This window comes from Sturnira hondurensis, unplaced genomic scaffold, assembly GCF_014824575.4.
Source record: "Sturnira hondurensis isolate 20B ecotype Veracruz unplaced genomic scaffold, ASM1482457v3 Scaffold0005279, whole genome shotgun sequence".
Lineage (NCBI taxonomy): Eukaryota > Metazoa > Chordata > Mammalia > Chiroptera > Phyllostomidae > Sturnira > Sturnira hondurensis.
Genome location: NW_028077910.1, coordinates 15,262,217 through 15,289,117, shown reverse-complemented (window position 1 = coordinate 15,289,117; position 26,901 = coordinate 15,262,217). Strand labels below are relative to the sequence as shown.

Here is a 26,901-nt window from a genome sequence, read left to right as displayed (position 1 = left end):
CTTGGCTGGGCTTCGGGGATCCGTCCTGGTACTAGTGCTGCCGGTCTTCTTGCTTCTGTATCTCCCGTCAGCCCAATGGAGGAGGAGGATGAGGAAGCGCGGGGGCTTCTGACGAACGGCCCGGAGGAGGCCGGTCGAGGTGCCCCCGCGGTCCCCGATGGCCCGGGGACGCTACCAGCCCTCTGCGACCCCCGTCGTCTGGCGCACCGGCTTCTGGTGCTGTCGCTGATGTGCTTTCTCGGCTTTGGTGAGCCGCCCGGCCGGGTCGGGTGGGGCGGAGGATCCTGGAATCCGTGTCTGTCTGTCTGAGAGCCTTGAGATCGGCTCCCGCCGGTGCCGCCAGGCCTCCCTTCTCTCCTTTTCCCTCCGCGGCCCCATTCTAGCCAGTGGCGTTCGGAAGGTGGGGGTAAGGGGACAGAGCCGGGTGAGTTTGGTCCCTCCCGACTCCCTTCCTCCAAGAAGTTTCAGAGGCTGGCAACTCACTTCCTGCAGCCGTAGACAGGGAGGAATCTTTAGATGGTTAAGTTTCCTCTCCTGGGCCTTGGTTCAGAAGGAATTCAGAAAGTTTCAACTACCTCCGCCCACCCTCGTTTCTCCCGGACGTATGAAAAAGACTTAAAGAAATCTGTTTCGCTGGTTGTCTCATTGATTTCACCCACTCTTTTGGGAATTGTATGAGTGTGTCTTGCTGATAGCTTCAGTGAGTAGATGCGTCCCCAAACTCTACCGCTCTGCCACATGGAAGGAATCACACTGGATTGCACTTGTGGTGGGTTCGGCGGTGGTTGGTTTCACTTACGAAATCTTGATGACTTTGGAAAAGTTTCTGGAGATAACTTTCAGAACATCTTCCCATGTTCCAGCAACTAACCTACTCAGCACCATTCTAATGTCTGTATTAGCTTGGTATGAGAGTAGCGATGTGTTTTGCAGGGGCCTCGTCTGGAACCGGTGTAATCAACGAGTTTAGGAACATTGTGGTAGATAACTTTACGGTGCTGCTGGAATGCATAAGTAGGCATTAAGGATACTTTGGGCTTTAGCTTCTTTGCCAGTCCTGTTGAGTCGGCCTGTCCTGCCCCCCCTCCCCCTTTTGGAAAGGTGATGCCCATTCATTAGCCTTAAGTCACGATGGTGGTGCCCTACTTAAGCCGCAATTAAAGGAGGAACCACGAGTTGCTGGTTTAGGAATAAAAAAGAACACTACAAAACACTTAAAATTATCACTATTTAAACAGATCATTTTTTATAAACTGTGTTTACTTGCCTGGGTTTCAGAAGCCAGATGCATACCTTCTAATGACATTTCTTTTGAATCTGTAACTTCTAATATGCACTTTTACAAACAGTGAAAAAATGGAGGCAGTATTATCTTGATACTTACCACACATCTGTCAATTATAGTACTTTTAAAATAAATCTCAGCGAATGAATGTTAAACCTCTGTCCACTTCTCTCTTACCTACCAACAGACATTTTATGTTTTTACTTAATCCTTTAGAACTCTATTTTATATTCATTTCTGGCACTGTGTTCACTAAATTATTTGATTTGGGGCATTCTGATTGTAGAATTAGAACTCTTTTTTTTTATCCTCACTTGAGTGCTTATTGATTTTTAAAAGAGGAAGGGAAGGAGAAAAGGAGGAGAGAAACATTGATTGACCCTCCTATGCACCCAGACTGTGAACTGAACCTGCAACCTATATATGTGCCTTGACTGGGAATTGAACCCACGACCTTTAGGTTTACTGGACAGTGCTCAACCAACTGAGCCATACTGGCCAGGGCAGAACTCTTGTTTCAAATATTAGAGTAGTTAAACTCCGTTCCTCTGCTCGGAAGATAAGTGGTGACCTCAGGTAACATTACTAGGAAATTGCAGAGGGTGTTTGTGAAATTTTTAGCATGTGTGTGTTTTGCTAACTTTAAATATGGAAAATACAGTGCTTCATGAAGATGCTAAGGCAATAATAGACATATGAAGCATTGTGAAAGTAAAATGGAAGAACTATGATTAACTTCTTCCTTGATCCAGGTTCTCAGTATTTGCGGTATATGCGCACTAATTTGTAAATGATTTGGCATGTGTTCTGTGGGTCATTTGGCTACAATTTAGAAAATAACAGTGGACAAGGAAATGGTCAAAAATGTTTCCACAGTGTCAGTCCTTGAACCCCTAGAGTAAACATTTAAAATCACCATTTGAGTAGTAATTGCAGCTTGAAACTGTTATGGATAGTATTATTACTTAGAAAACATTTGTTCTTCCCTTTTCTAGGTAGCTATTTCTGCTATGATAATCCTGCTGCCCTTCAGACTCAGGTTAAACGGGTAAGTTGATTTTTCACTTTCGTTCTCTTTGGAGGAGGGGCAGCTGCTGAGGCTTTGTCAGCTCTCAGGTTGTGTGTTTGCAACAGTGTCCAGTGCGTCCCTTTTAAAATCTGTAGTTGCCAAATCTGAGTGTGGCAAGGAGTGGGCACAAAATTCATACATCACACTTGTTTCTAACTTGATATTGGTTCATAACTGAGATAAATAATTATGTGCTGTTTCCACTGTATTCCAAAAAGTATTAGCAGATTTTTGTTTCTCATTCTCCCACTGAGTGATCATTTGAATGACAAATGATTTGATAGGATAACTTTTGCATTGTGTTTTCTTGTTATTTTTTTTTTAAAAAAGATTTTATTTATTTGTTTTTTAGAGGGAGGAGAAGGGAAGGAGAAAGAGAGGGAGAGAAACATCAATGTGTGGTTGCTTCTCGTAAGCCCTGCACTGGGGACCTGGCCTGCAACCCAGGCATGTGCCCTGACTGGGAATCGAACCTGCAACCTTTTATTTTGCAGGCCTGCACTCAATCCACTGAGCCACACCAGCCAGGGTGTTATTTTGTGTTTTAAATGTGGATACTATTTGCAGAGGATTTTCCATGTCAATATTTTTATTCTGGTTTTGTAAAAATGAATTTGATAGTTACAATGTCTTTTGCATTTAGATGGTCTCTTTGTCTTTGGACAGGGAGACATTCATAGGTGGGCACTTCACAAGCTAAAGTGAAAGGGAAAGAAGGTACACGTTAGTTGTGGGGGAGGCTGAGATTATTTTGTTCTGGGTGGCAGGGAGCCCCAGTGGAGGTAGTATAGGGGGAATAAGAATATACGATATATATAGGTGGGTGCAGATGGAAGTGGTCTTCATGGTGGGGGATCTGAGTGATCCTGGCTCCACAAAGCCTCTGAAATGGCTCGAGGACGCAAGAAGTTCCCAGGTGTGACCTTTTTCTGAGGCAGGGGCTATGGCGAGCATGAGAATCTCAGAGCAGCTAAGTGACTACACCTGCTTAAGAAACGCCTGCCTTACACAGAACAAAAATGTTTTGATTTGTTAGTTACTAAGGTTAACTGTTTGGAAAAAATAGCTTTACAGTGGAACCTTGGTTCTCGAACTTAATTTGTTCCAGAAGACTGTTCAAGAAGTGATTTTGTTTGAAAACCGAATCCTAAGTGACTGATCATACAGGTTCCAGCATGAAAGGGTTGTCAGGTCGAGAACAGAAGTTTTGTTAAACAACCAAGATTTTTTTTTCCATGAACTACTTGGTCAAGAACTGAATTGGTTGAGATTGGAGACATTCAGGAACTGAAGTTTGACTATATTTTCTTCCCATATAGGATATGCAGGTGAATACCACGAAATTCATGCTGCTGTATGCCTGGTATTCCTGGCCCAATGTAGTTTTGTGTTTCTTTGGCGGCTTTTTGATAGACCGAGTATTTGGAATACGGTAAGCTTGAAAAAAAAATCACACCTGTAGGTAAAATCTGATCATTAGAAAAACACAGAACTAAAGATATTTCTAGAAAAAAAAGAAAATTCTGTATGGCTGTTATAGCCCACATTAGGGGTTTTTTTTAAAGATTTAAAAAATATCTCTGGAATTGGTTTTTGAAACTAGGTTGGTATTTCAGTTAAGGTTTGGACTCATGAAATAAGGCAACTCAGTTACGTCCTCATTTGGGATCAGGCAGCCGTGGGCTGAATCCCATTGCTGCCATGTGCTCAGCTTCCTAGCTCTTCTTAGCTGTTTGTCCCTGGCTTCCTGCACTTCAGTTTCCTCATTGGTAGAAGATGGATAGTAATTCCTGTCTTGCAAGGTAGTTATGAGGATTGAGAGATGGATGTACAGTAATTAGCACATGTGTGGTATTTGCTTCTCCCCAGTGAGAATTTCTCTTTCTGCTTTTCTGTGGGCGTCGAACTTCTGTGACCACTTCTATTAGATACTGAGGAAGAAACAACCCTAAAGCTTTGTCACTTTTTATCCTTAGGATTGTGCACATCTTGTTAGTGGAGACTTCAAGAGGGATGTGGACTGGGAATGTTTCCAGAAGGCGGGGGACAGATTGGTGAAGGGTCTCCCAACCATGTCCGATGGAAAAGAGCCGAAGAAGCTTAGACTTGGGGGCTAACTTTTAACAATTTTGAAGAGTTAGGGTATAAAGGAGGAGTTAAATTTATTTTGCTTGATCTAAAGGGACAGATTAGCTGGAAACTTCAGGGGGACAGATTCCACTTAGTATGGTTGTAGACTTTGGCCACCCAAGTTCACAGGGTGGGCCACAAATTGCCTTGGGACATAGTGAGTGTTCCAGTGCTGAAGGTGGTGTGGCCCTTTCACGAGGGTGGGGAGAGGGATTTCAGAGGTGTGGCTTACTCCCATCCTCTCTAAGGACTCTTCTAATGCCGGCATTTTGCTACTTTGGGGAAACATCAGATATTTAAAGTGCAGAATGTTTGGGTAAACCGATTTGTAATTGTTTAACGTGATCTGATACAGGTGACAACATGGAAACTCTAAAAAAATATTTTGCAGTTGGAAGAAACCAGCACATAAAAGCATATATGCTGTTATAAGTATATTTGCATAAAACTCTAGAATGGGCAAAATGAACGTATAATGAAGAAAATTAGAATGGTGCTAGCTTCTGGATGGGGGAGAGATTGCCTGTGAGGGAGCACAGGGTGACTTTGTGAGGTGAAAGATGTTCTGTGTCCCCCCAAACCGATCTTTGATTTTCACTGAATGTAACTTACCCAGCAATAAAAAAGAAAAGCCTGCTTGCAAAAAAAAAGTTTTTAGTTATTAAGAATTATAACCATTTAAAATTAATCTGGCATGCCTTCTAAATTAATCTTAAAGTCTAAATAGAAATTTTATAAAGAACATCCATTTTAAAATGAAAGCCCTGGGTACTTGAAGATTGCTTAATAAGTTTTATTACAGAGCGACAGGGGTTTAAACTAACATGGCTCGTTACATTCCCATCCCAGGTTAGCGTTCCGCCTAGGAAAAGCTGCTGCCTTCAGAGGCAGAGCAGCGCTCATTTCTGCATCCTTGGAGGGAGCGCAGATGGGTCGAAGAGAACGTCACTGAAAGACGTGGTGACTGATTGATTTACATGTTTTTAACGTACATTCTTTCTCTCCCTCTCCAACAGGTGGGGCACCATTATTTTTAGCTGCTTCGTTTGCATTGGACAGGTAAGGAAGGCAAAAGCATTTGTTGACTAAGTGATAGTAACTTGAATTCTTGTCTAATTACAGCAGAGATGTGTTTAATGAATGTCTAATTTAATTAAGTGGGGTCCACACATGCCCATATAGTGGTGTAAGGCATAATCTATTTTAAGAATTGCAACAATGAACATTAAATGTTTTAATTCCACAGATTTACTAACAAAGAATATTAAAATTACTGTAGAAGTTGTGATTCATCTTAAGTTACTTATTTCTTTTGAATACCTTGAATTTACTTTTCATCGATTTACATTATATTCTATGTTATAGGTTATTTTTGCTCTTGGCGGAATAGTTAATGCTTTTTGGCTGATGGAATTTGGCAGGTTTGTGTTTGGGTAAGTTATGCATAATTTCATTTATCCTAATATATTTTAGTGTTCAGCTCTCATTTTATGATGGACTTACAGAAAACATATTATTGTCTCTTAATGGAGAATTACTTCAGGTCCTTGGAATGCAGCCACATACACATAAGATTGCTTATTAATTGTCATAATTTTCCTTTAAAGGAAGCAACAATTTCAACGGGCCATAGTTAACTCTGTGTGGGGTTTGAATATGAAATAGTTCTCTGGAAATGATATTTTTCCTAGGTGTTTTGCTTTTCAGTAATATTGAAGACTGTGATTTAAACCTCATTTGTAGTGTAGTGTGTTACAGTGTTGACCACCGATTTCCAGGTTGGGGATTTATGGGCTTTTTGCTGTAGCCCAGTGGGTAGTGTGCGGGTCCTTTGAACCGTGTTGAAAAGGCTTGAATGAGCAAAATACCATTAGACTGATTGCTGTTCATGGATTTCAGTGTTGATCAGTAAACCCGTTCTGCGTGCAGCCTTGGGCGTCCTGACCCTAGGGGACGCAGGTGATAGAACTTACGTAGTCTTTAACTTGAGTATGACTTAGTCTTTTCACTGGTGCCAGAAACATGTAGACATAGGTGACATCCTCTAAAAAGTGTTCTAAGTGAAAGAGAAGGCAATAAAATGCATATAAAAATAGAAAGGGATTCAGATGGAACTGGGGTCAGAAGTGGCTTCGTGGAGGTGCATTAATAGAAGAGAGGGCAGCTGTTTTGGATCCAGGATGGAGTGGTGAGGGAGGCTCCGTGTTAGGAGAGGGCGGAGAAGCCCCTCTAGCTGAAGGCCTGGGCATGGGGGCTGGTCAGTAGGTAGAACTTACAGAAGGAGAGTTAAAACCTGGGAAGGAGGGAATTTTGAATATGGAAGGTGTTGGCCTGAAAAGTGAATTTTTAAGTGGCCACAAAGTATGGCCCACTCTTCACATGGACATTTTATATCGCATAGATGGCGATGTGGTGACCCAGAGTCCTTCCATTGCCTGTCACGGTCACTTGCACCATAGCAGCTTCCCCGGAGCTTCGCAGTGGACTTTGTGTGTCAGGGAGTTGGAAGGGTTCAGCATGCACGACTTGTCTGTGCACCTGCTGTCTGGAGCCTCAGCCGGAGTTGCGTGGGCTGGAATCAGCTGAAAGCTCCTTGAGTCACATGCATGGCACCTGGGCTGGGACGGCTTGAAGACTTGCACTGCCAGCTGGAGCGCCCACGTGTGGCCTCTGCGTGTGGCTTGGCTTTTTCCTTGTGTGGCGAACTCAGGGCAGTGGGGCTTCTATCACGGTGGCTCAGGGCTCCAAGGGGGAGTGTTTGAGTGAAAAAACATGTCATCTTTTGTGACCCGGGCTTGGGATCACCCAGCATCACATTCACCATGTTCCATTGGTGGAAGCAGTCACAGGCTTGCCTCGGTTCAGGGGAGGAGGCAGAGGTTTAAACCTGCTTGCTGCATTGCTGACTGGCCTTTCTTTAAAAGCTTCACTTTTCTTTCCTCGTTTGTAGGATTGGCGGGGAGTCCTTAGCTGTTGCCCAGAACACATATGCTGTGAATTGGTTTAAAGGCAAAGAACTAAACCTGGTTTTTGGACTCCAGCTTAGCATGGCTAGAATTGTAAGTATGACAATCTAATAGGAAGCAAAAGATTGAATCTTACAGTTATTCCCTAAAAATTATAGGATGAAGTGTTTGTGTGACAAGTTAGGTATTGATTTTTAATAGATTTCTTTAGATTATAGTATAGCATTTACCTTACTTTAATTAAGACACCTCTAACCTCATTTCACTTAGGAAACAGTCTAAAATGGCAAACTGAGCATTCATTATTTCAAAGAATAGGAGCATTGGAATGGATCTTAATAGTTTTCAATGTCTAACTCCTTATTCAGTTCATATCCCTGCTATGAAGTCTTCGCATATGGTCATCTCCTTGGCTCTGCTTGACAGTTTCAGTGATGGAAGTTCACTCTGGGATGGGGTAGCCCCTCCACTTCAGTGAACTTGATGTTCAGACCTCACATAGAGATGACGTTGGCACAAGTGGTTTTCACTGGTTGCTCTGACTTTGACCTTCTGTAGCTAGTGTTCACCTCCTTCCTGTGCACCAGCACTTTGCTTATGAAGGCAGCTCTTCTGTTCTGGGGCAGACAGGCTCATTTCCTGTGGTTGTCCAAGCCACACGGCGTGGATTTCAGCTCCCTGGCGATGGTGCTCACGCCTTTCTGGACTTACCGCAGGGGGCTAGTCAGTACTCCTCCCATTTAAAACCAATGACCATGGCGTTCCTGGTTTGGTCTGGTGGAGGGTACCCAGGGGACAACAGTGTGCCTGTCTTAATGCAGCCTGTGAGGGGTGTAAGGGGTTTCGGCAGTCCCACGCCCCACTAGTGTTTTTCCTCATAAACTCCTATGAGTAGAGTGCTTTTTAAAAAAATTTGCTATTAAAAATCAAGGTTTCAGACTAATAAATGGCACAAAAATGCTTGTAACATAGTCTTAGGGCAGAAGAAATCCTGTATAAAGTTTTTAATGTAAGATCATAGGAAGTATGTAATATGTTTTTATACACGCAGGTTCCGGTTTAGCACTGTTGTCAACGGTGCTGTTGTGAGACTCTGTAGAACTGGCCTGCATCTTGTTTCCTTAGGCTGGGTGGCTAGAAATGGGATGATGGAGTCAGAGGTTTGATGGGGGTTCCTAGGACCGTTGAGACACATTTTCGCATTACTCTCTCATTACTCTCTTTCGCATTACTCCTCACATTCCACAATCCCCATCTGTGGAATGTGAGAGGATCCTTTTAAATATAGCTTTGATAGTACAGGCTACTATTACTTTTAAAAGTCTTATTGTTTTGATAGGAAACACCTAAATATTATTTTAATTGACAATTCTCTGATAGCTAGTATGGTTTTCTAAATTCTGTCTGCAAGGGTATTTGCAGTACTTCATTGTGTAGCTTGTGCAAGTCAAGATATGTCTGGCAATTTGTAGATCTCATTGTCTAGTAACTTCTCAACAAAGCATGGATCATTTGAGTGAGACCCATTTTCATTGGCACCATTATCGTTACTATTGATCTTCCGGTTCTTTTCCATGTGCTCACAAACTTGTTATAATCAATTCAGGCATGTACTGAGGAGCCCCGAGTCTAGAAAGGAATCTCAGGGGCTTCATAGAATGGTGGGGAGACCTGAGGAGAAGGGGGAGCCAGAGCTCGGCCAGCCACCTCGTTTCTCAGTCCTCAGCAGCATCCGGCACAGTTGACATTCCCCCTCCCTCATCTTCTCTTGGGTTCCAGGGCACTGCAGCCTGAGTTTTCCTTTGCCTTTTTGTCTGCTGCTTCTCTACCTTTCGTTAGTTCGCTCTCAGTCTCCTCCATCTGTGCATGTGGCAGCGCCCAGAGCTTGGGCATTAGCCAGCTTCTTTTTTCTTTTCATGCTTGTTTCTTTGCTGAGCTTATCCAGTTTCGGAGGGCTAGATAGTATGTCCTTGCTCCTGAATGTACATCACTTGTCCAGGCCTTTCCGTACTGGTATGTGTAGCTTTCTACTTGGCATTTCCTCTTGGATGTCTAGTAGGCACGTGAAACCTGCTGTGACCAAAACCCAGCTCTGACGTTCTGCTTGCCGTCCCCCAGAGGAGCTCGCGCTGCAGTTTTCTCACCCCCAGCTATGGGTAACTCTTCTGCCAGTGAGTTGATCAGGGAAAAACTGTGTGGCATCTGGAACTCTTTCTTTGTTTTTTCCCCACACTCCACATATGTTTTTTGAACCTTCACCTGAGGGTATTTTATTGAGTTTGAGAGAGAGAGAGAGAGAGAGAGAGAGAGAGAAACATAGGTGTGAGAGAAACATTGATTGGTTGTCTCCCCAACTGAGGATCGAACCTGTAACTTACGTGTGTGCCTCCACTGGGAATTGAACCCACAACCTTTTGGGGTGATACTCCAACCAACTGCCAGGGCCCACATGTTTTTTTCTTTAGCAAATCATATTAGCTTTGCCATCAAAATATATCCATATTCCCACCACTTCTCACTCTCCCATCCTAGCCACCCTAGTCCAAGACCCATCATCTCTGTTCTGGGTTATTCCCGTAGCTCCCTGATGATGTCCTTGCTTCTCTCTCCATCCCACTTGTATCTGTTTGGACATGGCAGTGAGAGGGGGTCTCTTACAGCATGCTTGGATTGCCACTTACCTATCAAAACCCTAGTGGCTTTCCTTCTCATGTAGAGTAAAAGCCAAAACCTGTTGTGACCTATAGCTTCCCACCTGCTTCGTTTCCTCTCTGGAGACCTCATCTCAGCCTCCTGCCTCTTTATTTACACTGTTCCAGCTCTGCCTCCTTGCCATTCCTTGAGCACACTGGGCAGCCTCCTTCTCAGAGCCTGTGCACTGGCTGTTCCTTATGCCTGGAATGCTGTTCCCCAGATGTCCTCACAGCTAATTTCCTTCAGGTTTTTACTCCAAAGTCACATTGTCAAGTGAGGTCTCTACCCCTTTATATTCTCCTCCCGTGCTTCATTTTTTTCTTATTTTGTCAAGTACTTTTAAGCACTATTTAAAATACTACATATTTTACCTCTTCTCCTTCAGGGGTCACCGGGCCTGTTAGGAACCAGTTGTGAGGGAAGCTCGCCTGCGCTTCACCTTGTGTCACCCCCCCCCAACCCCCTCCTGAGCTCTGCTTCCTGTCCCCAGTTCCTTCCATCCTGGCCCCCAACCCCCATGGGAAAACCGGTCTCTGGTGCCAGAAAGGTTGGGGGTGGCTGTTCTGCCTCACTAAAACATAAGACCTATGGAAGCTGAAGGTTCTTTTTGCTCTGTTCTATGTATCCAAAACCTAGAACAGTGACTGGCATGTAATCAGGGCTCAAATAATTGCTACATGAATGAATGAAAACATTATAACTTTTTCCATCTTCTCATGGACAGTCAGTGAACAAATTTTTTTTAGACAGCAATACCGGGAAAGCCGTACCTTTTCTGAACCAAGGTTTATTTTGCCATACGTACTCTGTGAATTTAGTNGTGCCAGATTGGGGATGGCTGTTCTGCCTCACTAAAACAAGACCTATGGAAGCTGAAGGTTCTTCTTGCTCTGTTCTGTATATCCAAAACCTAGAACAGTGACTGGCATGTAATCAGGGCTCAAATAATTGCTACATGAATGAATGAAAACATTATAACTTTTTCCATCTTCTCATGGACAGTCAGTGAACAAATTTTTTTTAGACAGCAATACCGGGAAAGCTGTACCTTTTCTGAACCAAGGTTTATTTTGCCATACGTACTCTGTGAATTTAGTAGCTTGTGTTTCTTTTTTTTTTTTTTGTCCACTAGGAAGTTATAAATGTGATGTGCTGTTTTGAATATTAGCATTTTCTATAAGTTGGCATTTTTGTGTGTGGTAATCTCATCTGTGGCTTTATCTTTGTCCGTTTTTTCCTTTGTGGGGTTTAAAAAAATTTATCTCTGGTTTGATCTGAGTCCTGCATGTTTGTCCGTTTCCAGGGAAGCACGGTAAACATGAACCTCATGGGCTGGCTGTACTCCGAGGTGGCAGCTTTGCTGGGCTCTGCCAGTCACACAGCCCTCGGAGTCACACTTATGATCGGTCAGTGATCTTGGTGTTCCAGGTTTGTCTCTTCCGAAAGCATGTCATCGGCAGTATCGAAGCAGAGGGGGAAGGACACTGGAGTCAGAGTTAGACCACTTTGGTTATAATTTTGCCTGCACAGTTCATGAATTGTGACAAGTGAAAAATTGAATTGACTGATGAGGTCACAAATTCTTGACAAGTGAAAAACTTCATTCACTGTTTATCTGAATTACAGTAATGATGTGAGATCAGCATTAGTGAGTAAGGCTAATGAGGAAAAGTCCTGAGCTAATGGAGGGCGGGGCCCGTGGGCTGCAGAGGGCAGGAGTGAGGGTGACAGGCTTGGGCTTCGGGAAGGAATCAGAAGGGAGATGAGGTGACCACAGAATCAGACTGTACTTTCATAAATTTCCCCCCGGCATCGATGAATAATTAGTGCATAAACTGAACTAAGAAAGTAGGACTAATTCACTAGCTGGTCGTCAGCTCTCTTCAGTTTGTATTCCGCATTAGAAGACCGGACTAGTTTGTTCTAGTCTTTTCCTTCTAATCTCCAACCTTCTACGGGGTGAGGATGTAGTAACAGTGACTGCTATTTGTTGAATGTCTGCCATATGCTCTTCCTTTTCTTCTGTCCTCATTTAGTAATTGTGGGCTTTTAAAAAAATATTACCTAAATATTACCACCTTTGGTTAAGCTTTTTGCATTTAGTGTGATATGCTGTGTTCTAAGGAACCTTCAGTGGGGCTCTCTTTTTAAAACCTTTTTTTTCTAAATTATAGGGGGTACAACGTGTATTATTTCACTAATTTGTGCCTTGGCCCTTGCTTACTTTGATCAGAGGGCAGAAAGAATTCTTCACAAAGAAGAAGGAAAAACAGGTAGGTCTAAATGCGCACAATTGTGCAAGTTCCTGGTGCAGGGTTGTAAACCCCAGTGAGGTTTAATACGTGTTTCTTGATCTTTTACCTTCAAATCTGTTTCCACCACTTGTCTGGATATTGGGGCATGTTTTTCTCTGTATGTTTTTGGCGTAATTTACATCTTTGATTGTACTTTGTATATTTGCAAAATAATGAATGTTTCTCATCAATAGGTAGCAACTCACCTTAGGTTTTGCTTTTTCTAGTGTCTTTTTAGAGGATCCCAGAAACTATGTTCTAGAACTTACTGAGGAAAGTAGTTTTTAACTGAATTGGGAAGGTTAATCACATGATAAATGAAAACTAATTGTGACTTAGGTATGCAGAATCACACTGATAGCTTCTTCCCTTTCCTCTCTAAGGGGAAGTTATTAAGATAACGGATGTGAAGGACTTCTCCTTACCCCTGTGGCTCATCTTTGTCATCTGCGTCTGCTATTACGTTGCCGTGTTCCCGTTCATTGGACTTGGGAAGTGAGTATTCTCTGGCATCGCACTTGTGTCAGCTAAATATTAATGAGCTTTCAGTTACGTAAATGTACATTTGTAGCTATAAGCCCTGCTTCTCTGGTTATAGTGTATATACACACAGGAATTGTTCGACATCCTGGAACACAACTGATTTTCTTAGCTTGAGGTTTAGTATTGGTTTAACCATTTTTAAAGTTTTAAATAAATACCTAACAACAGTTGGGGGTTTAAAATACTGGTTTATTTTAATGCTTTATTTTTAGATTTGTATTTTTAAAACATTTCCTCTTTATTTCTTGGTTAGGGAGCCTCTTTCTGAGAATGGAGACAGTGTATCGGCGTATAGTGACTGGGTGTGTGTTTATTTCCTAGGGCTGCGGTTTCTCCAGGTTCAGATGCAGGGTTCACAGCAGATTTCTCTCTGATTTGTCTTCTCTCTCTCTCTCTCTCTCTCTCGCTTTCTCTCTTTTTTAGCAGCTGCTTAAACAGCAGTTTGTGAGCACACAGTTTGTGTGTTTGTAATTATAACCTTTAAATTCAGGCTGTTATTCTAAATAACTTCAGACACGTCATTTAGCAAAGACCCTGCTCAGTCCTGCTTTTAGGAGGAACTCTCTTAATTCCCTGCAGTAATGCGTTTGGCTTTCTGAAAGTTTTTTTGTGTGCTGTTTTCTGTATATGCAAAAATGGGAAAAATGCGCATCAGTATATTTTATTTAGCTGGTGAAATATTTATATGAACACTAAAGCTTCAGCCAGTTACTTGAAAATGAATAATATCAAATAAGGTGGGACAACAGTATCAAGAAGGAAAAGTTGATTAAACTTACATTTATTTATATTCAGTTTTATTTTGGCTTTATTTTTTAAAAAACAGAGTAATTCTTTCTAATGTGCTTATTTCTGTCTGTCTCTCTCTTTCTCTCTCTGTGTTTTAGAGTTTTCTTTATGGAGAAATTTGGATTTTCTTCCCAGGCAGCAAGTGCTATTAACAGGTATTTCATGAATTTTCTCAGTGTCTGTTGTGTGCCTAGTGTGGGTCTTTAATTCTACCCGAATGAAAAGCTGTATGTGATACAACATCCACAGTGCGAAGCCAAGATTGTACTGGGCCTTGATCCCAAGTGGCCATCTTTGCCGTTAATGGAAAACCAAAGAAGTCTTGGACTACTATTTGTATCTTTATATTTTTGTTTACTGGTAACCATTGTAGAAGATCATTAAACTGAATGAGCTAGGGTTTACTTTGCCTAAAGGGTTTACAGACTTTTTGGGTTTTGGGGGAGGGGGAGCTGTGATACATTTCATTAAATATCTTTTATATTCTCTGGGCAGTGTCGTGTATGTCATATCAGCTCCCATGTCCCCAGTATTTGGGCTCCTGGTGGATAAGACAGGGAAGAACATCATCTGGGTTCTGTGCGCAGTGGTGACCACTCTTGCTTCCCACGTGCTGCTGGCTTTTACGCTGTGGAACCCTTGGATCGCCATGGTAATGTCACTGTGAACCCCGGCGGTGGGGGGGGGTGGTGCATGTCAGGAGCCACACGCAGCTCCTTTGATAGCTCTGCTTTGGGACAGTGGGGAAAATGATGACTTGATTTCAATTTCTCCAGAATAACTACTTTTAAAGTATATGTAAGTATTAATTATTAAGGCATAAGGTAATTTTATTTTCATTTGGCTTATTTAATAGAGGAAATTCTATGGGGAAATAGAATCCAAAATAAAAGTCTTATAAAAGCCAGAATGTTTATTAGTTTCATTTATTTTTTTATATTTCATTGAGAGAAGTCATTCTATCATAGATGAGCAAAAAAACCCTATTGGCCCAATATTCGTGATTTCACATCATTTTGTTCTTGACTTTGAGTAGGTCAGCAGTGATAACAAATTCATCATTTTTGTTATTGCCCCTCAGAATGTCATTTTTAAGACCACAGGCTAAAGTGTTCTCTTCCTTATTTGTTAGTAAAAGAATATTGTGAACATATATACAGGATGGAGCAAAAGTAGGTTTACAGTTGTTTGTGTGGAAAATAATACAATCATTAGTAAATACTAATACAAGAATAAATTCTGTGTCTTGGGTACGCACAGCGGCCTGCTTTCGGCCTGCTTTCGCCCCGCACTGTGTCGGTGCACCAGGTGAGAGTTCCGTAGACAGCCCTAGGGGACTTCTGTAGAAGTAGGGGTGCCGTAGTGGAGGCTCTGCACTGTTAACACCTTGGTAGATACTCAGTAACTTTCTACTCACTTACAGCTTTATCAGTGATACAGGAATGTGTCTGGTTTTTTGTGTTCTTGCCATTGTTGGACATGGGCATTATTTTTAATCCTTGCCCATATGGTAGGTATAAATCTTAGTTTAGCTTAAATTGTAAGGTTCCTTTTTTTAATTGAAGAAAAAGACAGTACTAGGTGATGTTTAACAAGTGGTGGTTATTTGTTCTCTGTCATTCTCTCCTGTTGGGTGTTGATAGCCCAGAGGTAAGATAATGGATTATTGAAGTGATAGTGCCTTGGTTGCTTAACATGTAATTTCTTTTTTAAAATATATTTTATTGATTATGCCATTACAGTTGTCCCATTTCCCCCTTCACTCCCCTCCACCGTGCATACCCCTCCCCCACCATTCCCTCCCCCTTTAGTTTATGTCCATGTGTCACAAGTTCTTTAGATTCTACATTTCCTACACTACTCTTGCCCTCCCCCTGTCTATATTCTCCCCACCATCTATGCTACTTATTCTCTGTACCTTCTCCCCCTCTCTCCTCCTCCCACTCCCTTGTTGCTAATCCTCCATGTGAACTCCATTTCTGTGGCTCCACTCCTGTTTTAGCTCTCAGCTTAGTTTGCTTTTGTTTTAGGTGTGGTTGTTAATAACTATGAGTTTGCTGTCCTTTCACTGTTCATATTTTTATCTTTTTTTTCTTAGATAAGTCCCTTTAACATTTCATATAGTAATGGCTTGGTGATGATGAACTCCTGGAACTTGACCTTATCTTAGAAGTGCTTTATCTACCCTTCCATTCTAAATGAAAGCTTTGCTGGATAGAGCAATCTGGGATGTAGGTCCTTGCCTTTCACTACTTGGAATACTTCTTTGCAGCCCCTTCTTGCCCGTAAGGTCTCTTTTGAGAAAACAGCTGACAGTCTGATGGGAACTCCTTTGTAGGTGACTGTCCCCTTATCTCTTGCTGCTTCTAGGATTCTCTCCTTCATTTTAATCTTGGCTAATGTAATTATGATGTGCCTTGGTGTGTTCCTTCTTGGGTCCAATTTCTTTGGGACTGTCTGAGCTTCCTGGATTTCCTGGAAGTCTATTTTCTTTGCCAGATTGGGGAAGTTCTCCTTTATTATTTGTTCAAATAAGTTTTCCACTCGTGGCTGTTCCTTTTTCCCTTCTGGTACCCCTATAATTCGGATGTTGAAATGTTTAAAGATGTCCTGGAGGTTCCTAAGCCTCGCTTCATTTTTTGAATTCTTGTTTCTTCATTCTTCTCTGTTTGGTTGTTTCTTTCTTCCTTCTGGTCTACTCTGTTGATTTGAGTCCCAGTTTGCTTTCCATCACCATTCGATCCCTGTGCATTTTCCTTCATTTCACTTAGTGTAGCCTTCATTTTTTCATCTAATTTGCGACCAAAATCAACCAATTCTGTGAGCTTCCTGATCACCAGTGTTTTGAGCTGTGTGTCTGATAGGTTGGCTATCTCTTGGTCCCATAAAAGTATTGGCTCTGGAGCTTTGCTTTGTTCTCTTTGAGCCCTAATTTTTTGGCCAAGTTGTGCCTGTTATGTATGAGGGGCAGAGCCTTAGGTGTTCAACAGGGTGGGGTGACTCAGTGGGTTGTGACACTGTATGTGGGGGCGTGGTCGGAGTGGGAGCAATGGTGCTTGCTCTGCTCTCTCTTGGGTTTCAGTCCCCTCTGCCATTTCCCACAAGCAAATTGGGCCCTTCTGATGCTGGTTTCTAGGTGAGTGGGCTTATGTATGTTCTAGGACCCTGTGGGTCTTTCAGCAAACTCTCCTGTGAGGCTGGGAGTCTCTCCCAGCACCTCAACCCGCACCAGTGTTTTCAGTCAGTACTTTTAGGCTTTATTTCCTGTCACTGGGGCCCTGGGTTGCGCGGTCTGTCTCATTGCCCATTTTTGCCTGGTTTATCTGTGTGCGAATGTGTGACACAGGTCAGCCAACCACCTTGGGAGCCTCACTGGGTCTGTTCATTTTCTCCTCGCACCCGGGGACTTGTAGCCGCTCTCTGCCTGCCTGCTTGCTGCCAGCCACCACCTTTTCCTGCCACAGCACCCCCTCTGCCTGCCTCCCACTCCAGTGGCTGCTGACTCTGCCCCTCTTACTGGTCTGAATGAATGGCTGTTGGACTTCCATACAGTTCACTTTTCTGTTTGTTCTGGTTGTGTTTTTGTTTCTAAATCTCTGTTGTCCTTAATTTGGTTGTGCGAGGAGGCACAGTGTTTCCACCTATGCCTCCATCTTGGCCAGAAGTCCTTAATATGTAATTTCTAATAAATATTGGAAAATAAACTTGCCCAAAACGTTGTTAGTAACTTTTTGCAAATCAGCTTTGTTTCTTTGCCTGCTTCTTGATTGTACTCTGGGCCCAGGCAGTTATAGATGCATATAATGTGAAGTGGTTAAGATGGTGTGTGAATATTTCATCACCAGAGGGATGCTGTTCGAGAGGGCCAGACTCTTTGTATTGACCTGATTGCAATAAAATTTGCATGAATAGTCATAGCTATTATGTTAGTCATGCTAATCTGCATCAAAAGAAAATCAGCTTTTGGTTATTATAAGACTTTTACCCTTCTCTGTACTGTTTTCTGTAGAGTCTGTTGGGACTCTCCTATTCATTGCTTGCCTGCGCACTGTGGCCAATGGTGGCGTTCGTAGTTCCTGAACATCAGCTGGGAACTGCCTATGGCTTGTAAGTATTTGCACCGTGGATCATAAAATGCCTCTCTCTGCTGTATCAATTTAATTATCATACGAAACTCCAGGTCTCCTGAATCTAGTTTTAGGCTTCTGGGAATGCTCTGAACCTGGAAATAACTAGAAAAGTCAGGCAATCTATTTATGATATTTTTGTGGCAATGAAAATGCTCCAAACCTCCAGCAAGGGAGCTGGAGTTAAGCTAACCTGTAAGAGGTAATTGCTGACATTATCACCCCACTGCCTGTGTATCTGAGGGCTTCTCAGTGAGAAGTTGTCTTGGCCTCTGGCCCAAAAGGCAAGAGGGGGTTGACATTCACTTAGCCCTTTCTTTCATTCAGCAGGAAGGTTTTGAGTTCATAATGTACTTAAGGCAAGTTCCCTTACCTTTGAGTGTGAAGTCTAATAGAAGAAATGGTTATGGGATGAAAAACAAATCTAATCAGGTCATCCTGGTGGAAAATGTCTCTAACATGAATAGTATATGGTTTATAGATACTAATATTTATAGTGAATTGTTTCTTTTCATGAAAACTTTTGAAATTGACATGTATTTTCCTAAATTCTAGCATGCAGTCCATTCAGAATCTTGGGCTGGCGGTGGTTTCCATCATTGCTGGCATGATACTGGATACTCGGGGATATTTGTTTTTAGAAGTTTTCTTCATTGCCTGTGTTTCTTGTAAGTGCACCATGTTGCAACATTTATTTGGTTCCTTTTAATATGTAGTAGAACGTTCTTATTTATGCTTTTAGGTTTTATAGTTATTGTTCTGTTTTCCCTTCTTTTTTTAAAAAAGATTTTATTTATCTTTAGAGGGTAAGGGAAGGAGAGAGGGAGAGAAACATCAATGTATGGTTGCCTCCCGTGCATCCCCTGCTAGGAACTGGCCTGCATCCCAGGCATGTGCCCTGACTGGGAATCGAGCTGCGATCCTTTGGTTTGCAGGCTTGCGCTCAATCCACTGAGCTACACCACCCAGAGCTGTTTTCTCTTCTTTTAAACCAAATCTCTAAGATATAGTTCTCAGATTTGTCGAATTCTTAGCCTTTGCATCAGAGCTTCCTGGCTGGTGACTTTGTAGTTCTCTGAAGAGCCATAGGCATTTTTCAGGAGATTCCTATTTTTAAAGGCAGTAGTGGAAAATTCTTTATATTGTTTTAAAAATTTATGTTTTTTAAAAAAAATTTCCCTTTTAAAGTGGAATCATTTGAAAGGTCCTGAGTATGTTCCCAGTGTGAATGTGTGGATGTATGTGTGACTTAGGTATGCTCATGGTTAATTCATTACGCAGTTTTTAATTATTTTTATTATTAGCCCTGTTATTTAATTTTTTCTACCTGTAATGATGCGTTGGTTAAAAATACGAAGTGTTAGGGAACTACTGGAAACTATAAAAATAAATCAGCATTTTTCCATTGATAGTCCTTACCATACACATAAGTTTTGCTCATCTGACAAAAATTCTCATATAACATGTTAGGATGCCTTTTGTACATTGATAGCCTGTATTCGAAATGGCAACCCCCCCGTGACGATGCTGTCAGGGGACAATGACTTCTGTACATGAAGCATGGTGTTTGCAGACAACTGCTTGTGAATAGCCAGATTACATTTTATTATCTCATAATTTTAGAAATAACCACATCCAATTTTTAAAAAATTAATTGTTTTTTAAAAAGTGGGTCCTTTAAGAATTTAAAAACTGGGTCATGAAAGTGTTGTAGTCTTGTTTTTGATGCCGCAACATGTGGTTCAATTTCAAGCCACAATTTCATGTGTGAGTATATTGGGTTCCCAAACTAAACACCAAGTCATTTAAAAATATTTTTGTTGCCATGTTAATGTTAAGTAAATTAAATACGTCTCACTTGTTAAGGTGAAAAGCCAGGCACCTGACTTTCTGGTGTCTTCACTGACTCTGGGCTTCGGGGAGTCTGACGAGCACGTTCTGATGTTTGGTTAATTTGTAAAATGAACGTGGTGTTTTCAGACCTACCCCGTGCCTCCACCAAGGATTCCTTCTGTTTGGCTCTCTGTACAAGTATAAACAGCCCAGGGCTGGCAGGAGCTGTGGGGAAGTGCCGGGCAGGGCCAGCATTTCCCGAGGGAGAGGAGACTGCGGCAGGGATGACCCTCCCCTGCGGGTGTCTCAGCTGCTCCGTTTCCAGCCGGCCATCCTGGGCTCCTTTCATGGAGAAAGGAGTGTGTAACATTTTTAGTGTTTTTTGGAAAATAATGTGAATAGTGTTTTTATTTTTAAATGTCAGTTAATAAAGATTTATTTGATNATTTCCCGAGGGAGAGGAGACTGCGGCAGGGATGACCCGAGACTGCGGCAGGGATGACCCTCCCCTGCGGGTGTCTCAGCTGCTCCGTTTCCAGCCGGCCATCCTGGGCTCCTTTCATGGAGAAAGGAGTGTGTAACATTTTTAGTGTTTTTTGGAAAATAATGTGAATAGTGTTTTTATTTTTAAATGTCAGTTAATAAAGATTTATTTGATTTGTCTCTCTTATTTTGTAACTGTGATTACATAGGAATCATTGGGAAAGAAGTAAATGCATGTTGTTTAAGGGTCCTGTGTTTTTTCACTTCCAGTGTCACTGTTAGCTGTGGTCTTACTCTATGTGGTGAATCGTGCCCGCGGTAAGTAGGAGTCGGTGTTTTCTTGTTAACTTGCAGTGAGTGATCTTCCGGGGTCACTGGGTTGTCTGCTTGCCTGTTTAGAGGCTGGTGCTTCAGCTCAAGTAGTAATGACACTCTCTTCATAGTGATGGAAACATGTAATGATGTAACATATAATTATGTTTTCTGGGCCTTCCTTCACATTTATTGAAATTGTCATGTTCTTTCTGGCCAGTTCAATATAAGTTTTGTAATATAAAATTTTAGGGTTTTTTTAAAAGATTTTATTTATTTATCTTTAGAGGGGAAGAGGAGAGAAGGAGAGAAATATCAATGTATGGTTGCCTCTTGTGAGTCCCCTGCTGGGAACTGGCCTGCAACCCAGACATGTGCCCTGACTGGGAATCGAACTGCGATCGTGTGGTTCACAGGCCTGCACTCATTCCACTGAGCTACGTCATCCAGGGCAAATTTTAGATGTTTTTATATTAGCATTAAGAAGTATATTAACATAAAGAAGCACTCTTAATATTCCTAACACCAATGCCTATGTTATTGCCTTATATGTAAAAAATATATATTTATAGCTGATATTTTCATTTTAAGGTTGAAAGTGTTTACTGTAGAATGAGAAATCGCAGATTGTTCTCTTTGGTGAATCTCTGTATACTACATGCATTTGTGGTCTTTTCTGTGTTCTTTTATATGATTTCGATGTTACCCTTATCAGATTTTCTAATGGGTGTACCCTTAAAGATTGTTATGTATTTGGATGGATGTATATACATGCTGTTTAAATAATTTTAGGTCATTTCCTTTAATTTCTCTAAATTTTTGTTATTACTGAATATTAATATAATATCCTAATTAAGGACACCTAAGGTAATATATAAGTTCAAACAAAAAAATGCTAAAATTTAGGAGTGGTTATTTGTATCATATAAACATTCTTTAGAAAAACCATTTTCTTCCCTGGGGAAGTTTCCAGGAGATAAGCCAGTTCTTTCTCATCTTCTGTGGCCTTTTATGTCACTTTAAGGACCAGCGATGCAGGTGTGTACACGTGTACGTGTGTGTGCGTGCACGCGTGTTTGAATTTTACTTTATAATAGTCACATTGAAAAGATTCTGTGCTTATTTGTGTTACAGGTGGGAACCTAAATTACTCTGCAAAACAAAGGGAAGAAGCAAAACTTTCCCATGCCGAGTAAGTACTGAAAAAGAGAAAAATTGTCTTTATTTTGAAAATCGTAAACATTAGCATTTTATTTTGAGGTATTAGGATTGGACTTTTAAGAAGTTAGTCTTTTTCTTACCTCTCAAGAGCTAATGATTATCTGTGGAACTACTCTAACGTAATTCTCAATTGTGTCATAAAATTCTCAAAGGTGGATGTCAAGGGCTAAAGTGAAGTGTACGGGGAAGAACTGGGCTTTAAACTGCCTTCTGAAAGGAACGTGGAGTGTTTGTGATTTACTGGAGCCAAGGTCTTTGCCCTGAGTTCCTCGTTGCGCTGGCCTTTCGATTCTTTCTGATATTTTCTTTTTCTTAACTAGTTGAGATAACTTTTCATTTTTTCTTGGTACTAACTTGCTGTTCCATGTTCTCTTGACTCATTTGGGACAGATTAAATTAGTATGTACTATGTGGTTTAATTGAAATTAGTATTTTCTATGAGTATATGCTGCGACATAATAGTGATTCTGTTTCCTATTATTTATTTTTTAGACACTGAATATTTTTTTACTTAAAAAATTTTGTTTTTAAATATATACCATGTAATTTTAAGTTTTATGAATTTTGAATAGGTTAAAATCCAGTAGAACAAAAGTTGTTTATTTCTGGTGGTTGAGGGGGTTCTTGATTATCTCAAATCCTCTTTTAACATAGTATTTCTGTTTCTAGAAATACTTCTTCAAAAATAATCAGCAGTGTTGTGAGGTTCAAATATCTTATGACAGTTTATTATATCATAATAATATCTTCTTATGTCAATAAATTAGAAACAACATAAATGCTCCAAAGTAGGAAAATGGTTAAATATATTATGACATATCCATTTACTATGTTTTAGAAGGATTTTTAGAGTCAGGGATACTGAACATGCTCTATGTTAAGTAAGCAAAGGATAAAAATGAAAATATAATATCCTGATTTTATTTTTAACAACATTTACGCAGGCATGTGTATTTTTTAAAAAATATTTTATTTATTTTTAGAGAGAGGGGAAGGGAAGGAGAAAGTGGGAGAGAAACATCAGTGTGTGGTTGCCTCTTATGTATCCCCTACTGGGGACCTGGCCTGTAACCCAGGCATGTGCCCTGACTTGGAATCGAACCGGCAACCCTTTGCTTCATAGGCCTGTGTTCAATCCACTGAGCTACACCAGTCAGGGCAGGCATGTGTATTTTTTAAACCTATCACTTGTATATAGTAGAAAAATATGAAAATAGAAAAAATATGAAAGAAAATGCTCCAAATATTAAAGAGTTCTATTTCAATGGTAGGGTTATAAGAGGGGTTTTTTTGTTTGTTTGTTTGTTTTTATATTTTCTAAACTTTCTACAGTGATCTTGTGTTACTTTCATGATGAAGAAGAGTTGAAAGAGTATCCAGTGAAATGTATGACCTTGACCACTTGGCACTGTGTGTTTTGTAACGCTTAATGATTTTCCCTGTGTAAACCAGATGGGGCTTTGTGGGTTTTTTTCTCGTTTTTGATAATTTATTGTATTATGTTTTGCAGATGAGAAGTTTAAATGACTGTGCCATGAGAATGGGCTGCACACATCATTGATTTGAAAACCTCCATTTAAACTTTTTTATTTAGAGTTTAGTCATTAGGAAAAATAATGGTCTGAAAAGTTATTTATATTTTAAGGATACCTATTTCAAAGTGTATTTTTGAGGACTGTTTTATCCTCTGTCTTTTGTGTGTTGCAGAAGAATTTTCCTTCAGAATAGGCTAATCAACAGTAAGGTTAGAAAATTACTCCGGAACCTGCAGGTGAATTTCAGTAAGGACAGTAAGTAATGGGAATCGTTGGATCTTGTGTTGAGATCATTTTTACAATGTGTATCTGAGGGCTATGGCCTTAAAACAAAAATATTTTTAAAAGCTTTTAAGGGGTAGAAGGGATGTTTTATACAGACTACAGTATGGAATTTTCGTAGGCATTCTCTTTTGTAAAAGGGAACATTGGAAAGATATATGAAGTCTCTTCCTTTTCACAAATAGCAGATTCTGTCCTCTTTTTAACGATGAGACCTTGCTGGGCGGTGACCCTTCCGAGCTTCCTTATCTCTCTGTTACTGAGCACCTTTGTTATACTTACAGATACAGATTGGTGGTATAAGCTTTCTGTACAGTTTTTTATAGTCCAAGTAATTACCAAAAATGTCCTTTAAATTATGATAATTGCATAGACATGGATAAGTAAAAACACTGTAAAAGGAACACATGATGTTTTCTAACTTTTGATTTCAAAAAAATCTTGAAACACTGATTTTAACTTTTTTATGTAGAAGATTCTGAGAAAATCTGTGTTGGAATAAAGAAAATTTACCTAATTATAGACATTGACAGATTATAGGGATTAGCTTTTTCTCCAACATAGGACCTTAAAGTAGCATTTATGGTTTTCACATTAAATGAAATGCGGTTATATTTCTCTGTCAGACTTAAAATACTTTTTAATTGACTTAGTCTTAACATATGAAAGTCAATAAATTTTTCATTATGTTTTGCTATCTGTGGGCACAAAAATATTTTAGACAACAACTATTAAACTGATAAAATTACCCGCTCATATTATTTAAAGTACGTGGCATAACATTGTATGTCTAAAATGTCTGGAACCAATTGAAAGTACATTCCTTTTCAGGGTAAGTTTACTTACATCCATTTTTCTCGTTTACTGTTTATGTCGTTATTCAGTTGTTAGTTCTTTAGGTTTTGAACGGCTCGGGGCTGTTCTAGCCCGTGGCCAGTGAGTGTCTGCCTCCCCAGTGGGAGGCTGCGGGAAGTCAGGTGCTGCTGCTGCTACTGCTGGAGGGCGTCTGGGCCCTGGCCGGCCCTTCGTCTTTCCACTCCCTTGGTGCCCCAGCCCCAGGGGACCGCGTACACCTTTTTCAAATGAGTCAGGTCCTATCCCTGGTCAGAGGCTCTGTCCAAACTCCTTTGCTTAGAATGTTTTATCCAGGATTCACTGTGACCTGGTTTCACCTGACTTCCAATAGGAAATCTTAGCCCCAGCTCAGGACCGCTGTTCCTATGGAAATAATTCCTGTGATCTTGGAGGAGAAAGCCTCTACTTTCCCCTCTTAGCTTACCTCAGCCTGTGGTGAAGAATGTGATGGTGCGGCTTTCTGTCTCTTCTTTTAGGTTGTGAGCTCCTTGAGGGCAAGGACTGTGTCTGTTATGTTAATGATTGTGTTAATAGTGCCTAGGACAAAATAAATACTTGTTGAATGATGCATAAATAAAAAGAGTAAATTGGAATAACTTTTTGGAAGGATAAATTGGCAAGATGAATAAGAGATCTAAAAGGGGTATAGTGGTGGGCTGCACAACTTTTGGCTTATCAATTCCATTTCTAATAATTTATCATAAGGAAATTGTCAGATGTACACATAAGTATATTTTAAGAAAGTATCTTCATTGTATGATTGCTTACCATAGCCTAAAATAGGAAAGCACCCATGTCAGTAAGAATGAGTGTAGTTAAGTACCTAGTATCATATGCCTAAAGTGAAATATTAAGCAGTCATTAAATGGCTTCACTAGCGAGCACACTGACGGAATGATGGCATCGTTATACGGAGGATTCAGTGCTGCTCTTTCTGTAAAAGCAGTCACCAATGTGTCTGACGCATATGGTCACAAACGCCTTGGAGTTTGAAGAAAGTAGCATTAGTGTTCAGAAGGGAGGAAGGTAAAAGAACTTTGAGAACACAGGTGGGAGTTAAATAGGGCCCCGAGTTAGAAGTAGAATTTGCATCAATAGGAAGAAAATCGCATGTAGTGGGAACCAGAGAAGATAAAGCAATAGAGAATGGGGTAGGTGCTAAATGAAGTTGTACACATATTTTTTTGATCTCAGTGGTAGCGAAGAACGGCTTTAAGATGTCTTCAGCTTGTCCGTGATTTCTGTAATGCCTCCACCTCTGCTAAGACCCCTGGGCTTCTTCCTTTTGCCTTTCTTGGAGTGCCCTCCTGGGGGCAGGGGTGGGAAGGTGGTTGAGCCCTGAGCAGGGATTCGTTGCTTGGCAGTTGGTGGGGAAAACTGATGTCTTGTAAGAAATGCCAATAAGTTCTTGATATCAGGCAGGCCAGACGGCGAACTCGGGACACGTAACTGCCCTGAGGTGTCCGACCCGCAGCCCACAGGCCGCACGTGGCCCAGGATAGCGCAGCCCAACACAAAACCATAAATTTACATAAAACCTTTTGTGTGCTCTCCGTTTTTATTAGTGTTTGTGTATTTAATGTGTGGTCCAAGACAATTCTTCTTCCAGTATGGCCCAGAGATGCCCAAAGATTGGACACTCCTGGATATGGTCATGTACTCAAGTGACGTGTCGTCTCCTTGGTAGATAGTTTAATTAGTCTCACGTCATAGCAGCTGTCCTGCCTAACTTATGGTGCTCCGGAAACAGGCTTTCCCCCCCCGCAGGATTGACTGCAAATCAACTGTGTCATGAAAATCAGTGGCCCTGTGAGCCATTCTGTTTGGGATTAGCACATACTTTTTAGGAGTTTGCCTTTTTGGAGAGGATCACCTCTCGTGCTTGTGTCTGAAGGTTCACTAGGTAGTAGCTTTCTGTACTTCCACTTCCTAATTAGCAAATAGACTATCACTAGAGTTTATTCTCTTTTCACTCACATTCTTAATTTATACAGCATACAGATGTGATTAATTACCCTATACTAGATGTATATTCATTGGTGCATGACCTAAAACACTGTCTAGAGAAATACTTATCCGTTCCGTGCATTTAGTGGATTAGTTGAGGGTTGGGCAATATGGACCCTCCTAGCATAGCTTTCAGATGCCTTTGAGCACTCTGGCAAGTAGGTGAAGCATGCTTGGAAATTTCTAGAATAAGCACAGGGCCCTATGTTGGCAGCAGGAACATGGAGGTAGTGGGGAGGTGGGCCTGGAGACAGGTCATTGCTTTAAGAGTTGCCACTCAGGAAGTGGGGTGTCAGAGGAGAAAGGTGCACCCTCTTTGGGGTCCTGTGGGGTCTGTGGAGCTGGAGTGCAGGCCTGGTGGCTGGGGGAGCAGAGAACGGGCACAAGAGGACAGGCGTGTTTAATGGACATTTGAAAATGTTTTTCATGACATTATTTCATAGTTCTTTGAATTTAGTAGGTGTGAGATGTGTGTT

The 26,901-nt window shown here is 41.1% G+C and overlaps 1 protein-coding gene across 2 annotated transcripts; it reads left to right on the top strand.

Annotated features, from left to right (window-relative positions):
* On the top strand, window positions 1-24,998 carry MFSD1 (major facilitator superfamily domain containing 1). 2 transcript variants are annotated; one of them, XM_037046651.1, is made up of 16 exons: window positions 2-247; window positions 2,281-2,333; window positions 3,674-3,786; window positions 5,501-5,543; window positions 5,850-5,917; window positions 7,435-7,543; window positions 11,448-11,550; window positions 12,319-12,417; window positions 12,822-12,933; window positions 13,869-13,925; window positions 14,266-14,422; window positions 17,780-17,877; window positions 18,453-18,565; window positions 20,484-20,531; window positions 21,660-21,717; window positions 23,257-24,998. In XM_037046651.1, the coding sequence occupies exons 1-16, from the start codon at window positions 76-78 to the stop codon at window positions 23,258-23,260; spliced, it is 1,407 nt and encodes a 468-aa protein (XP_036902546.1). In that variant the 5' UTR covers window positions 2-75; the 3' UTR covers window positions 23,261-24,998. The 2 variants fall into 2 exon arrangements, with proteins under 2 accessions (XP_036902547.1, XP_036902546.1); XM_037046652.1 differs by lacking the exon at window positions 23,257-24,998 and having other exon boundaries at window positions 1-247; window positions 21,660-21,721.
* Window positions 24,999-26,901: the final 1,903 nt, after the last annotated feature.

Excerpts from the sequence above, each read along its gene's own strand:
- MFSD1 (XM_037046651.1), top strand. The coding sequence starts at position 76 with ATGGAGGAGGAGGATGAGGAAGCGCGGGGGCTTCTGACGAACGGCCCG. Across the intron at positions 5,918-7,434 it reads TTTGGCAGGTTTGTGTTTGG|GATTGGCGGGGAGTCCTTAG; the intron begins GTAAGTTATGCA and ends CCTCGTTTGTAG. Across the intron at positions 20,532-21,659 it reads TGTGGTGAATCGTGCCCGCG|GTGGGAACCTAAATTACTCT; the intron begins GTAAGTAGGAGT and ends TTTGTGTTACAG.